Raw genomic sequence first — 16,460 nt, 5'->3', positions numbered from 1 at the left:
CCCCTCTGCACCCCCATGATGAATTTATAGGCAGCCACAAGGTCACCTCTCAACCTTCTCTTGCGGAGGCTGAAGAGGTCCAGGTGCCCTAGTCTCTCCTTGTAGGGCTTGGCCTGCAAGCCCCTAACCATACAAGTGGCCCTTCTCTGGACCCTCTCCAGGTTGTCCACATCCCTCTTGAAGTGTGGTGCCCAAAACTGCATGCAGTATTCCAACTGTGGTCTGACCAGCGCCCGATAGAGGGGAAGTATCACCTCCTTGGCTCTGTTTGTCATGCATTTGCTCATGCATGATAAAGTGCAGTTAGCTTTTCTGATGACCTCATCACACTGACGATTCATGTTCATCTTGGAGTCCACTAGGACTCCAAGATCCCTTTCTGCTTCCGTGCTACTGAGCAGGTCATTTCCTAGGCAGTAGGTATGCTGGACATTTTTCCTCCCTAGGTGCAGAACTTTACATTTCTCCTTGTTGAATTGCTTTCTATGGTTTTCTGCCCATTTGTCCAACCTGTCCAGGTCTGCCTGTAGTTGTTCCCTGCCCTCCGGTGTGTCCACTTCTCCCCACAGTTTTGTATCATCCACAAACTTGGACAGAGTACACTTCACTCCCTCGTCCAAGTCACTGATGAGGACATTGAAGAGTATCAGTCCAAGGACCAAGACCTGTGGGACCCCACTGCCCACGTCCTTCCAGGTCGATACCAACCCATCCACTACCACTCTCTGGGTATGACCCTCTAGCCAATTTGCCACCCACTGGACTGTGTAATCATCCAAGTCACAGCCTCTTAACTTGTTCGCCAGTATGGGGTGGGATATCGTATCGAAGGCCTTCCTGAAGTCTAAGTAGACGATATCAACCCCTACTCCTGCGTCCAGCTGTTTTGTAACCTGGTCATAAAAAGAGACTAGATTAGTCAGGCGTGATCTACCTGCTACGAACCCGTGCTAGTTTCCCCTCAGCATAATTTTTCCTGCTGGGCTCTCGCATATATGAGCCTTAATAATCTTTTCAAAGATTTTGCCAAGGATGGAGGTGAGACTGACTGGCCCACAGTTGTCTGGATCCTCCTTCCTCCCCTTCTTGAAAATAGGGACCACATTGGCCCTTTTCCAGTCCTCTGGCACCTGGCCCATGCGCCACAAGTGTTCAAATATTCTTGCCAGTGGCTGTGCAATGACATCAGCCAGTGCCTTCAGTACCCTCAGATGGAGCTCATCCATGCCTGTCGACTTAAACACATCCAGTTCTTCCAAGTGACTCTGCAATATCTCAGGATCAACGCTTGGTAGTCTGGTGCCCTACTGTTGTCTCTTTACAATCCTATTGTGAGATTTGTCTTGCCCCTTGTTTAGGAACACTGACGCAAAGAACTCATTGAGGAGTTCAGCCCTGTCCCCTGCTGTCCGTCACCAATTGCTTTTTCCCATTCAGTAGCAGTCCTATTCCACCCTGGGCCTCTCTTTTACTCCCTATATATCTGAAAAACAATTTTTTGTGATCCTTAACTTGGGATGCCATCCTCAGCTCCATGGTAGCTTTGGCTTTTCTAACTGCCTCCCTACAAGCGTGAGCAGAGGAGGTATACTCCTCTTTAGTAATCTCTCCCTGTTTCCACTGCTTATATGCCCCCCGCTTTTTGCCCTTAGGTTGCTCAGGATTTCTCTGGCCAGCCAGGGAAGCCTCTTGGCCCTTTTACCCCGCATTAGGATTGTCTCCCTCTGTGCCTGAAGGATCATTTCCTTAAGGCACAGCCACCCTTCCTGGGATCCCATCTCCCCAAATCTAAGTCCTTTAGCTTCTGGGCCATGGCATAGGGCTCTGAATTAGGTCCTGCATCTCCACTCAAAACTTGAGGCAACAGGCCTCCTGCCTGAGACCCAACTAGTCCAGTATGGCCACTTTAAGGGTTTTGTAATTCCAAGCTGAATCTGCTTCCAGGACCTGGCAAGCAGCCTGTACTTCTCCAGGTAACAGAGGAGCCACCGTCACAGCCAGTGTATCCTATGGCCACTGATAGGTCTCTGTCACCCACTCAAGAGTTTCAAGGAAAGCCTGTGGCTCATCTGCATGTCCCATCTTGGCAAGGACTCCACCTTCTAACCTTAGGGAACCTAGTGACTCACCAGTGTGGGTGGGGGCCCATTTTGCAACCAACTGCTGTTTCAGGAAGACCTGCAGTTGCTGCTGCTGCTCTCTCTGGAACTGCTGTTGTTGGTTTTATTGATGCTAAAAAAGCTATTCTTGCTGCAGCCCCTCCAGCTATTCTGGCAGGATTCAGGTCTCCATGGCTGACATTTTTTCAAGTACCTGCATTCTCTACCATGTGCAGCAGACTGTCACTCAGCTTTTATTTTCTCTGGAGCAAGCTTGAGCCCACAGGAATCAACATCAATACTAAAACAAACAAATATACAAACAACAAAGGGTTAACTCAAAACCTGTGGTCCTACCTAGGACCTGGAGAGGGCAACCCCAACTCTGTTGTGCCTTCACACCACTGCAACCATACCACTCTCCTCAGCTCCCTCCCTGGGAACTTTTAACTCTCTCTGGGGACAGGCAATCACCCCTGTCAGCTGTACCCAAGTCATTAACCCCCTGTGCTGGGCTCCCACTTTTAAGCCATGTACCCGAGTACACTGTCCTTGTCTATCAAGGAAGAAACCATCCCCAAAACAACCAGGCTGCACTGTCTCACCTGTTTCTTTTAATGTTTCTATTTGTACATTTTTTTACCACAAAGTGATACTAGCTGCTATAAAGAGACAGTGTCTATAAAAATAGCAACATATGGTATAGTATATTTTTTATAGGAAGAGTGAGACTGGTCTAGTAATTGTATGGAATTATATAACTTGACAAGTATGGACATATTTTGGGTGCCTGTACATTATGATCTACCAAATTTGTGGTTTTGCCATTTTTGCACAAACAGAAAATTCACTCGGTTTCCATGAAAAAGCCTGGTCCTCACAAAAAAGCATGAGGACTGTGAAAAGGCATGAAATTGGCAATGTGGGGGGGGAGGGAGAAGACTTGCCAAAACAGAAAAGTGTGGAAAGCTCTAGCATCCTTGTGCCCCAGCCAGCACCTTTGCAGCATGCTGAGCTGGGTTGGAGCAGGCCCAGCCAGGGCTGCTCTGACCCAGCTCAAAATGCTGTGGTCCCGGGGGCAATAGACTCTGGTGTGGATTGCGTCGGAGTTTATTGTGTTGCATTAATAGCATGTGCAGATGCGCCCTTATAGTCTAAGTCAAATCTGCAGCAGCTGAGGAACCACAATTTTTATTTGTAAACTAAGCAAAATTGATATGAAAATTCCTCGGTACTTTAAAAGATTTAAGTACAGGTCAGCATCTGCTGTGTACCGTCATAATCTCATTACTATCACTGGAGTTATAACAATTGACCACAGCTGAAGATCCATCATGGAATGCACAGTTTGGAATACTTCCAAAAAGGATACTGTCAATTTGATTTTTTTTAAATGAATTTATAAAAGTATTTCAACAACTACTCTTGAAATGGTATAGCCCAATTCATAATTTTTAAAAAAAGCAAACAAACATGTTTTTATCAAGGTTTTTCTGCTGCTTTGCTGGAGCTTTGTAAAGGCTTTTTAGGGAGTTTCAGCCTTCCTGTGACTGTTGCTAATAAATACCTTCTTGCAAAGGAAGGTGATGTGCACATCAGTTAACTCCTATCTGAACAGTGCATAAAGAATGCTAATGCTGATTCATGAGACAGTACAGCTATCAACAGAACTGTAAATTTCAATATATGTGACTGCTGATGAACAGATGGATGAAAAAAACTGAACATATTTCACTGTCACCCACTTTTCCATTTTATTGATCATTGCCTTTATTTGCAACTACCCTGGGTACACTTTTTAGGCAGAAATATAGATTTCTATCTAATAGCATCCCATTAAATGAAGATTCAGCTTCTCACTGCTACATATTTCAGTAAACATGGAACGACTGTAGGAAGCTGACTAAATGGACAGAAATTGTAGTTTTACCTGGACATGCTTTATATGAAAACACATTGTGTTCAAGGAGCAAAAGTTAATGTGTTTCCTCTTCTAGGACATTCATTGCTATTCCCTTATAATGAATTGTTATTCCCTTGTTGCTTCGTTTTCTCCAAATACTTCATCTTTTTTTTTTCTTTGCAGATGATGTGGAAACCTGCATATGATTTTCTATACACATGGGGTGCCCACTATGGTGAGAGCTACAGAGATGTATTACAAGACCTGCAACTGGCTTTGGACAAAATGAAAAACCCTGTGACTAAAGATTGGCGAGCGTTAACTGGAGCTTTGATCCTAGTAAACTGCATGGAAGTCCTCAGGGGAAGTGCTTTCTCAAAGATAGAAGAGGAACCCTGAATCCTCTCAAGGAAGATCTTTTGGAGAATTAACCTGCTGGGTTTTATACTCTTTAATTAGTTTTTTTAAATCTCTGATTTTACGAAAGAAAATGGAACGAGTCCTTTTAGTTTAACTTTTTTCTGTACAGAAACCTCAACTGCCCAGGGCCAGAGGGAAAGGTCTGAAGGGCCCTTACTGAAAGTTGTAAAATATTATGAGTACCACAATGACATTGGGATTACTAAGTGAAATGGGTCACTGAAATGATTTTAATTAAATGAACCAATTCACAACAGAAAAAAGCGAGAAGACTACAAATATAGATTATGAGAAACATTGTGATTTATATAGCTGTGTTTTAGTTTGAAATCAGTTCCCTACAGGCACATACATATTCTCGGAGGGCCTTCAGGCACTTGACATTTACAAAAATGATTTTTATGTTGAAATCCTGAAAGTTATAATTTTTAGACAGACTATTGAACCTGTATGGAGCCCCAGTGGAGTCAATAGTGTCACACCAGTGGAGTCCTATCACACATAGAGTCAGTTGGAGGATTGGGAGACTAATTTTCAGTTTGTAAATTATTTGAGTGCCCAGAAGAAGACACCTCAAGCTTGATTTTCAGATGTGCTTAGTCTTTACCACTAGGAGCTGGTTAGGAAACAGAATATCAGTTCTTCCAAAATTTTCAGAATTCAGATTTTTTTCCATTCTAGTTTTGAATGAAAATCAAAAACAGAAGAAATTCCATGCAACTAAAATCTCACAGTAGTTCATTATAGAAACACCAAAACACAGTACAACCACCATTTAACGCTGTTTCGCTTATCGCTATTTCGCTATAATGCTCTTTTATATTGATACCCAAGGTTCACTTAGCACTCAGTGAGTTTTGTTATAACACTCATGGTCGCCATCTTGGTTTATCAAACCTTTCAGTTTTGCTTAATGTTGTTTCGCTTAATGCTTGTTTTTTTGGGAACCAATTAAGAGTGCTAAGTGAGGGTTGCCCATACTTACAAAATGAAATTAGCTTCTTTTCATCTCAGCTCACTACTTGATGGGCCACCTCAGAAATGAAGACCCTGAAAAACTAGGCTCCCCAGTAGAAGCCAGACAGTTAGGAGTGCAAGACGGCATGAAAACCAGTGGGAGTCCCATTGGGAATTCAAAGCCAGACTACTTCTGCAAAATGTTAGGATGAATCAGCAAATTCTAACAAAAATATTTTGCTGGAATTTTTCTGACCAGTGTTATATGGGGTTTCAGTACCTCTAAAAACCAGTTTACATATTTTAAATTGGGAACTTAAAAAAACAGAGGCTAATGAAAAGTAGTGGGAACTTCTGAAAAGGGTTCTTAGCTTTGTAGAAAGAGTTTGCTGTTTTGGGGCTATTTTTACACAACCAAGTCTATACATTTAATATGCATCAGAAATTCTGTAGTTTGTCTCACTTTAAGTGGTACTTTAATCTACATGTTTCCCTGACGAACTACAGTTAGATGAAAAAGGAGATCTATACAAAGCTGTTATCAGAATGCCAGTCACAATCTATGACCTTCTGGGTAATCCACTACCTCTCATATTGCTGTTTTCAAAGAGAGTAGTTTAGCAGGCACAGAAATAGATCCAGAATGCATGAACCTTTATTGTATCTAATTCTCATTTGTGTCATTATTACAGGCAAGTCAGCTAGTATATTGTCAAAAGATACAAGTGTTAATCCTACAGTTAAAAGAAAGGAAAATATTTTAGGACCATTTATGATTTGTTTATACAGCAATTCACACTTGCCTGATTCCTACTGATTGCATGCATTAAAATAAACCTGTATAGATCCTTTTCAATAGAAATCTTACCAGTGTGAAGAAGCTTGTAATAAATGCAGCGCCCACACAGATAACATAGGCTTGGGTGATAGCTCCTGTCTGACCAAATAATCCATTATTATTGTTAGCTTCTCAACTCAAGAGAATTTTTAAAAACAAGCAAACTTTTGATGGCTAAATGATAGCTCCAGGAACCAGAGCAAAACATTTTAGAACTCAAACAGGAAAGAACAGCTCTGTCACAGGTAGATCTCAAGGTCCGTTTGCAAAGTCGGCTTGTAAAGGGAAACCAGACAGTGGCCAACATTTAGGCTAGGGACAGACGTTGCACATAAACCATCTTAAGTAATCAGAAACTGGTTTAAACCTGTAACAGAACAGAATCACCTCAGTGCACATAAAGCAGTTTCAAAATGGTTGAAACTGATTTAAAATAAATCTGGTTGAATGTAGTATAAGATTTAACTGATTTGGGTCAAACCGGTTTATGCAATGTCTGTCCCAGATCCCTTCCTGGTTCAAGTTAAATCAGAGTCCCACAGCATCCCAGCAAGCTTTCCATATTTGGGCTGGGCTGTGCTGTCTGTTCTAGAGAGCAGGGCTCCCTAGCTGGAGCAGTGAGAGGTGGCTGACAAGGGGATGGGGATCAAGCTCAGTCTACAAGTGGGGGGAGAGGGGGGGACCCCAGCCAGGGTTTGGGGCCAGGGAGGGGAATTAAACACCCCTTCCCCCGCTCACATTTGCTGCTGGCTGTGACTGTGGATTACAAATCCCAGAGGCATCCTGAAGCAGGAAGAGGAAATGATGAGCAACCTGGCAGAGTCCTGTTGCTTTAATTCAGGACTGCAAATCCCAAAGACCACAGGGGCATTTTGCTGCTCCTTACATTCCCAAGAATGCGAGCAGACCTGTTACATTGTGCTTTCCACTTCACGATACAGTTTTGCTCTCATGGTTGAATGTACCCCAGTTGGCCACATCCCTTTACTTGAAGTCAAGCCCTGTTCACCACCTCTTTTATACCCTTTGCAAAAACCATCAGGTCAGTTATTATTCACTACCACTTTTGATGCAGCATACCCTATTCCTTTTGTGCCAATTTTTGCACTGCTTACTACTAGTATATATGCTGGTGTGTAATTCCCTCAAGCAATCAGAACAGCACAACATAATGGGCACTTCCCAGCTCAGAGAGAGAGAATGCTGCCAGAAACTTTCAGTTGCAAAATGCCTCCATTAGGTTTGCAGGTGCTTATTTTTTTCAACTTTAAAGGCCAGCCCATACTTGAAAGGGGATTTTGACAAGCCTTGCACCAGAGAGAAATTATATCAATCAAGGAATTGCAAAGGAGCAGGGGTTGCTTTCATGTTGTGCCTATTATCATACTATCTCCTCTGACTTTAAGACCTGAATCAGCAGTGATCTTGCATCCTATTGAACAAAACTTGAATTTGGAGCAAAATATTTGGCTTAGTGAGTCAGTAAGCTCCTTAATATGCAATATTATGTGATCAGTCCTTGATGTTTATTTGTTTTAAGGAGGGTATTTATAGCTAATGCAATTATGCAAGGCTCTAGGTTCTTGAGTTCTGGTATTTATTAGCTAATTCCATACTAAGTTTTGTTTTACATTTCTCCTCATGTGAATTAAATAAGCACTCATGCAATATTCTGTTTACTTTAGCAGCCTACACTGAATGTAAAAAAAAAGGATTAAAACCCATATTTTATTGATTGCTTACATATTTAAAACCACAAAATGCCAGTTCTGAGCAGCTGCTGAGATCGAATACAGCTGTTCTCTGCAGCAGCACTGAGCTTGGAGAACATGGCCTTGGTAAACACTCTACTCTTAGCCTACATCTTGACAGGATGTAGGAGCAAAGACCTACTGTCCCATGAGCTTACATATTTATCTTCCTTAATCTTCATGAGCAGGGATATAATAGTAAATCCCCCTGTGACTTTAGCATACCCTTGGGAGAGGACAAGGAAAAATATCTACCTTATGACCACCCACAATACAATGCATCTTTTTCCTTGACATTTCCAGGTTTCCCCATTTGTCATTTTCGTTGCTGTCTTGTGGAGACAGAAACATTGGACAACATTCCTTCTTCTCCACATTCTTCTGTGGAAAAAAAGGATGTATTCAAACCTTTTCATCTCTGAAGAGTCCAGCAAAAAGGTTCAATATCCCACCCCTACTTCCAGTGGGAAGGGTCTTATTAAGGTGTGCAGCCGGCCTATGCCTATAATGTTGGGGAACACTACTTGCACTCCTGCAATGGCTCTTCATAGAGCAGTTACATCCCAAAGGACAAAGGGTAAAGAGCAACTCCACCTCAGTCGCCCACCCAGAGTGCAGGTTTTTCCTTTGAATATGGAATCTATTTCCCTCAGTCCACTTCAGTGGGCCAGTTCAGCATGACAGAATCCTTATTCTAATCCTAATCTAGGAAAGGGGTAAAGAGAGAAATTATTTGCTTCTACAAATCTCTGTCCATGAACTGAATGGGGAAGAAATGCTTTCTTGATGGTTCCTCTGAAAGCAGAAGATTTGGGAATGGACAAAAGATTGCCCCATGAAGAAAGCATAAGCAGGAGGGCTGGTCCACAACCAACTTCTTAGAAGACATCAGCAGTAATAGAATGGGAGCTAGGGGAATGGGGAGGCAACATTTTGAAATTTAGGGGCATAGTCACCTTCCTTCCTTCTCTCTGGAAACACTGTAGGAAAGCATGGACACGGTGGATTCCAGGGAAGCTACGACAGGGAATGAATCACTCTATATACTGTGCTCATATGCTTTCTGTCTAATGCACCCACTTCTGCAACTGTCAGAGACAGGATACTGAGCTAGATGGATGGTTGATCAGACCCACTCTGGCACCTCTTGTGTTCTGATGTTTGTTTTTCTTTCCACTGAGAAAAAGAAAGAGGTTGGGGTTTTGTGCATACCTCTCTGGTGATTTACCAAGGGGTTTGGGCTTTGCACAATGCAAGCTTCTAAGCTAATATGAAGGCTTAAGCAACTAAGAAATATTTCTGAGTTTCCTCTAGTAGGCGCTCAGGTCAGGCAAGACCATCCATGCTAGAAATATTGTTGTTGAGAGTTATAACCTGTAAGTATCCTGTTCTGAACAAATCCCAGATTGTTTATTGTCCTTGCATAGGCTCTCACTGACACCTGAACCAAGGAGGTGGATAAAGCTTTGCCATTCTAGTTTGCATTTTGCAGTCACTTTACACAAATGCAAATTTCTATGAAAGGTCAATGAGTGTATGACGCACACTCTGGGCCTCTTTTCTTCCTTTCACACCAGTTTAACTTCATGAATTTACGTGAATTTCCTGCCAGTTTATACTAGTATGAGTGCAGAAACAGGCTATTCAAGTCAGGGATTTTCTCAACCTTTCTAGATATCTAAAACAAACGTTACTCAGATGCAAGTGATAACCTGTTTCATGTAGTATTTCTGTTGCTGTCAGTACAGGTCTGAAAATAAGTACCAGTTACAAATATAAGGCCCTCTGCAGATTACACTTAGTACAGAAAAATTGTGAATTTATTTGTTACCAGTATATTTGTTTGTTTTTTACCTGAACTTTTTAAAAATCTTACAGTATATATTTTTAAACATAATAAACAAGGGAAAATAACACTGTATACTGTAGTCTTCTTGAGTCTGCAAACAGCAGGAAGCAACCGCATCTCAATGGTTCAACTAAGAAACAAAGTCATCAGTGGACCAGTTGCTACGAATCCTTTTAATAGAAGTATTAAGCAAGGTAATCTGAGCCCAATCCCAAAGTGTGGTGAACAATTTAACAAGAGAGGCACTCCTGTACCAATTTCAGTAATCAGTTAGGTATTCATTTTAAACCTTTTTTCTGTAAATTTAAATGATCTGTGGCATGTGACCACCTCTTCTCAGGATGGAAGTGTAGCAGCAGGGACCCCTAATCCCTGCTACTTGAAGGGTGGGAAGCCAGCAAAAAGTTGCAAGCAAGAGTCAGCTGCAGAGTAAAGAAGCAGCCAGAGAAATCTGTAAAGGGTTAAAGAGTAGCAAAGGAGAAGGCAGTGGCTACAGCTCAGGGACAGAGGCCATGATTTCAGCCCTCAGAGCAATTATGGCCAGAGGGATCTGAGCCCCACAAAGAGGGGTGACTGAAGGTTAGCAGGGGTCAGAGCTCCAGGCCAGGAGACTTTGGGCAGCGGGGGTTGAAGGCGGAGGTTGGGAGGGGTCAGAACCCCAAATCAAGTGGGCCATGTGGGACCCAAGGAGGACAGAGTACAGGAAGAGCACCCAGAGTTTACCAGCCTCAGACGGCAGCCTCCACTCTTAACTTTTTCCATGAGGTGAGGTAGCAGGGTGAGATCCCAAGAGGCTAGAGTGAGAGCAGGGCAGGACTATGGTGGGCACCATGGGGTATCACAGCTGCCCTTGGAGCCTGTCCTGCTACAGAAATTTAAAGTGGAAAAGTCAAAGATGAAACATTCATACTTTGGCAGTTTTGAGTATTGCCTATGGGATCTATTCTGATTAAATCAGAAAAGAAATCCAGCTTGAGAATGCTGATTTCTTAAACAATTTTACTCATTAGTTGAAAATTTCATTAGAGAGTCTAAAGCCATTTTATAATACTTTCCTCTATTGTACATACAAAAGCCTATATTGCTGTTCATAGATTTCATAGATTTCATAGACATTAGGGCTGGAAGGGACCTCGGAAGATCATCGAGTCCAGCCCCCCGCCCAAAGGGCAGGAAGTCAGCTGGGGTCATAGGATCCCAGCAAGATAAGCATCCAGTTTCATCTTGAAGGTGTTCAATGAAGGCGCCTGAACCACCTCCGGTGGCAGGCTGTTCCAGACCTTGGGGGCTCGGACAGTAAAGAAGTTCTTCCTTATGTCCAGCCTGAAACGATCTTGAAGTAGTTTGTGACCATTCGACCTCGTCATCCCTTGGGGCGCTCTGGTGAACAAACGTTCCCCCAGATGCTGGTGGTCACCCCTGATAAACTTGTAGGTGGCCATCAGATCACCCCTGAGCCTGCGCTTTTTCAGGCTAAAGAGCCCCAGGGCTCTCAGCCTGTCATCGTAGGGTCTGCTTCCCTGACCTCTGATCATGCGCGTGGCTCTTCTCTGGACTCTCTCAAGCTTCTCCACATCCTTTTTGAATTGTGGAGCCCAAAACTGGACACAGTACTCCAGCTGCGGCCTCACTAAGGCCGAGTACAGGGGGAGAATGACGTCCCGGGATTTGCTTGAGAGCAAAAATAAAAATGTTTGTGCACTCCCTGCTCCTCCATTGCAGAAATCTATTTTAATCCGTTTTTAAAAACACACTTATTCTCTAAAGCAATTGGCTCCAAAATGTGGTACCTCTACTTTTGCTATTTACACACTCTCCTTTTTCATCCCTAAAGCTATTTCTTTCGGATTTGGGGGTTCCCAGTTCCTGTCATCTTGCTTTAGTTCAATCTATTCTAGATGGAGCTTTACCTGACGATTGCCTAAAAACGAGGCGCTGAACGCCGCTGCTTAGCGGCGTTCCTGTCAGAGAGTGCATTTTGCACGGGTTCTGTGATTTGGATTGACATACCACTTGTTTCTGTATAAATATGAACTCGCCATTTTCTCAACCTCCTGAAACCCTCAATATTTTGGATCTTGGAAATGGCCCGTCTCCTTATATGGTACTGGAGCAGCCGCTAAAGTTAGAGAGAGAGTTTTGCTAAAAGCTCTTTCCATTCTGGTGTTAGAAAGGAAAAAGGAGAATTGGCAATTGGGAAATTCAAGTGCAACTGCTTTCTCCGCTTGGTTCAGTAGAGGCAGAGTTGCTTGCTGGCATTCAGAACTCACTCTCTATTCTCCAAATAGTTTTGAAAAATAACAGGGTTCAGAAGGATGCCAAGGTGGGCTAAGTGGAGAAACGTGAATGTAGTGGGTAGGGTGCGTGAGAAAGTCTGTTACTAGAAATGGATTTACCCTGATCTTGCAAGCTGCTCTGCAAGGGGGGATTCCTGCCCTGCAGGAAATCAATGGGGTCTGTGGGATGGAAGGGACAACCCAGCTTTTGGCATATTTTCCATACTCTATGGACCCCTGGATTTGCAGTTTAGTACATCTACACAAACAGCCATCTATCTTATTCTCATCCTTCTAGAACCACATGAAGGCTGTCACTCCAGCTCATATGTTATTCAGAGTTAATTCAGTGTCTGCAATTTTAGTCACTATATATGGATAACTATAGGAAGCTGAGTGGGGCTCACTCCGCTACATACTGTACAAATGTTGTCAGACACAGTCTATTATGTCCAAGTATTGTGTCCACATTTTGCAATAGTTTTAAAAAAAGCAGGCAGTAGTTTCCTATTCTTTTGGGCTCACAGCATGTTGTCTGCTGCAAATCTCTATTCACGTTCTTACAGGATAACACAGTGGTGTCACATTCATCATTAAATGAATTAACCGTTAACCCTATATTTACACTCCTGCTATAAACAGAAGCTTAATTTGCTGCACTGACAGTCGGTTGCGTGCCATTTGTATCTTTTCTGTGCTATTTGGTATTTATATAGCACTCAAAAGTCACTAAATGCTTTACATATTAAAAAATACAAGTCCCCATCTGGAAGGGTTTTCCACCTTATAGCTCAATTCTGTATATTCGTGTACTTCTCATAGGCGTTCTGGAAACAGAGGTCTTGCTGAATTAGTTCTTAGGCAGCATTACATATATAGATAATTCCTAATTATGCTATATAACACCAACACCAAGCCCCTCTTTTCAACCATCACAGAATGAAAAGGAGCATTCCTACTTCGGCAGATGACAAAACAAAGCAGAGCAAAACAAATACACATTTTCCAGGGCAGATTTCACAATTGCAGTATTCCAGCTGAGCAACAGCTGGTTGGAAGAACAAAGCTGAATTCTTTTAGGGTATTCATTCGTGACATTCCCAAAAAGGAAGCAAGACAGATGAGGGAGAGATACAGCTCTTTACAGTACCTTGGCTCATCTTCAAGTGGCACTCCACTCTGCATCGGAAAAGAATTGCACCTTGTGTGCAAGAACAAGTGCGATCTTCTTTAGTAATGCTAGGAACCCACCATGCTCAGAGCTGTATCGGAGAGAGAACCAGGATGCTCTGCGTTCAGGCCCAAAGATTTGCCTGTGTCAGCAGTGGGTCACGCTGGACTTTTCTATGGGGCTATTCAAACCTTCCTGGCTGTGGCCTAGCAAGCTGCTGAGGTCATGCAGGCCTGATCCACCTTTGCTGACAGGCAGAAAACACAGACACTCATCACTCTGACTGTAGCACTGCCCAGTGTAGGAGGGTAGCAAAGCCGTCCTTGAGAGAGTGGAAAACAGCACAACTTTGAATACACACTGCTACCCTCTCTTTTGCCTTTGCCCCTGCCTTGGTATAACAAAGAACATTTAAAAAAACCCTTACATTACCATATGCAATTTAAAAAAATCTTGTAGCACTCTTAATTCTCAGTTATTTTTCATGTATGCACTCTTACGTAGTCCTGATTCATTATTGCTTTTGCTTACATTTCTCCACTTCCTTGTTGGCTGCTTATTTAGAAATGCTAAAAATAATAAACGATACGGGTAGGACAGCTTAGCTTTCTCTCAATCTCTGTGTTAATTCTGGCTGTCGTGCGGAGACAGATTCTTTAGTAACTACAGTAATTCACCTGATACTTGACCTGTTGCTTTGATTACCAAAGATATAAATCTAAGCTATCTGAGCATTTACTGTATGTATCACCTGGGGAAGTGCCAGAAAGCAGGAATGAAATATTGGCTCAGACTTAAGGAAACTGTTATGCTAAGGGTAAAGTTTCAAGAGAACCGAGCATTTACTGTACATACTATAAGGGAACAACAGGTCCTGGATGAGACGTGATGAATTGTTATGCTCGCCTCAGCCTGGCTAGAGGCACTCTCTAGTGGTACAGTTCCAGTCTCATGAAAACACTCTAAAAGACTAATTGGACTAATCAGAATAGGAAAGATCTGGTGTACTACGTTATAACAAATCCTCCGAAATGTGTATACTGTTGCCCACACAGGAATTGCCATAACCTTTTAAAAATTCAACATTTAAATGGCACGAACAATACAGAGTGAGCAATCTTTAAAAATGTACATGGATCTGAAAGGACGAACAAAAAAAATCATCTCCACACCCCACCTGTGAAGCATCTTGTTGTGAAAGAGATAAAAGATAATCAAAGGTGGGTGGAAAATAATTCCCAGGAGGATGAAAGAACAACAAAAGAGTAAGACTGACACAAAGGCAATTTCCCAATCCTCCTGCATCTATGATGTTGGTGTCAAAACTGGTTATTAATCTAAAACATGATTCAAGTCCCAGTGAACAAGAGGGTCTACCAGCTTATTCCTCCCTCTCCGGTACAAGTTACACGACTCCGTTTTCATGCAAGTGCACTGAACTCCCCCGCCCCCATCACCTCTGCTCACGCACGCTCAAAAAAGCAAAGGATTTTGTAATGACATTTTGAGGCAGACCCTCAGCAGAATAATCATATATTAACAAAGGATCTGATTTTTGTTGTGCTGATACATTGAAACAGGCTGTACAGTTACATTAGATTACTTCATATTTCATTTCAGTCCATGGCCACCAAAACCTGATGCTCTATCACCTAGTGCAAAACCTGAACTATGAAAAAATACATCTATCTGTATTCCAGTTTGCAAAACTTTCAAAGCTAATTTTATGTAAATGGGAATGTCATAACCATTAACAAAGAGAACAAGACACCCACTGACATTTCTGACCCGCGGGCTGGGCGGGGGGTCGGCGGGGGGCTCCGCGGCTGCTGGAGGGTTTTGGGGGGCTTCTGGGGGGCTTCGGGGGAGTGGGGGCGCAGCGAGCTTTCACCTGCGCGTCTCTCGCCGCTTCCGAGCCTAACTGTTAATAAAGGAGTTAAAAAAAACCCCAACATAAACCTTGTAATGGATGGTTTAATAATGCTGCTTATAAAACTAATTATGTGTAACTGGAAAGATCTCCTTTGGGCCATACTTGCAGCACAGTTAAATAGGATTATCAAATATGAAAAGATCTACGCTATAAAAAGATGATGTCACAAAGGAGGAGAGATCTAGGACGCTTTTCTATATAAATTGCTAGCCTTAGTTGTGACACCACGGGATCATCTCACAGCAACTGAAAAACAAATTATTTATATGTCTGTGTTCATCAGCAAATGATCCTGCCTTGTACTATGTGTAGCAGATCTCTGCATCCCATGCACCTGTTTCTGAAATGTGCTAATGCAGTCAACCTGTACCTGTCTGGACCTCTTTCAATTTCAGTGGGGCTCTGGACCCCTGAGTTTCAACTGGACCTTGTTGTAGTGCTGACTGGAAAAGGCAGCTGTTTATCTCACAATTTTCAGATACTATTTTGTTCATTTTTTAAATAATTTGCTGAGTAGTATCTTTGTAGACTCTATAAATATACATTCATTTTGACCAGTCTCTTGATTTTTGACAATGCACTTAAGCTAAGAGGGTTTTTGTTCTTTTGGGAGAGGTCTTTACAGCTTGGATTATATTTTGGGGGTTAGCTTGCACATAGCAAGCACTTTTGGCACAGAAACCTACAACGTTAGAGTGTAGGAATCATGTTGCTAAGCATGATCAGAGATTAACAGTGTGCATCTACAAGTTGCTGTATGGCAGTGTTGCTATGGTGCTGTGCTTTAGGACTTCCTTTTGGTTGTACTAAAGCATGGTCCAGTAACAGCCTGTGCTGTGCTGCACATGCAGTGCATGATTAGATTTTGCTGCTATGTCACTGTAGTGGTGCAATAAAATGGGGGAGTGTGCCGCTACAGTGATGTAACTGCTGATCACATGTAGATCCACGTGATCACTACGTCATCATAGTGCATTGTTGTCACATAGGGCAATGTGTAGGCATGCCCACATATTCCTATTAAACATTCAGATAGTGTGATGCTTCCTTTCTTTGGTAATGAAATGTAGAATGAAGTACATAAAGTCTTGTAGCGCCATTTCTCCTATGACAGAAAACCAAGAAGCTTCAAGCCATCTTCACTGTCTTTTTCTCTGGCTGAAAATGAGTAGAGGAAGAATATATCTTGGATGATTATTATTAACTATTTGTCCTATGTTAACACACAGAAACCTGATTTAAAATTCAGGGCCCCATTGTGCT

General features: G+C 42.5%; 1 protein-coding gene across 3 annotated transcripts in view; it reads left to right on the top strand.

Moving 5' to 3' along the window:
- Positions 1 to 6,625, top strand: part of MACC1 (MACC1, MET transcriptional regulator) — a 57,455-nt gene extending 50,830 nt beyond the window's left edge. For all 3 annotated transcript variants that reach the window (XM_025198224.1, XM_025198222.1, XM_025198223.1), the window contains one exon: positions 4,186 to 6,625. In XM_025198224.1, coding sequence (XP_025054009.1) covers positions 4,186 to 4,401 — 216 coding nt within the window. In that variant the 3' untranslated portion in view covers positions 4,402 to 6,625. The remainder of the gene's footprint in view (positions 1 to 4,185) is intronic.
- The last annotated feature ends 9,835 nt before the right edge of the window (positions 6,626 to 16,460 follow it).

The sequence above is a fragment of the Alligator sinensis genome, unplaced genomic scaffold (assembly GCF_000455745.1).
Source record: "Alligator sinensis unplaced genomic scaffold, ASM45574v1 scaffold123_2, whole genome shotgun sequence".
NCBI lineage: Eukaryota > Metazoa > Chordata > Crocodylia > Alligatoridae > Alligator > Alligator sinensis.
This window is presented reverse-complemented; position numbering and strand designations above follow the sequence as displayed.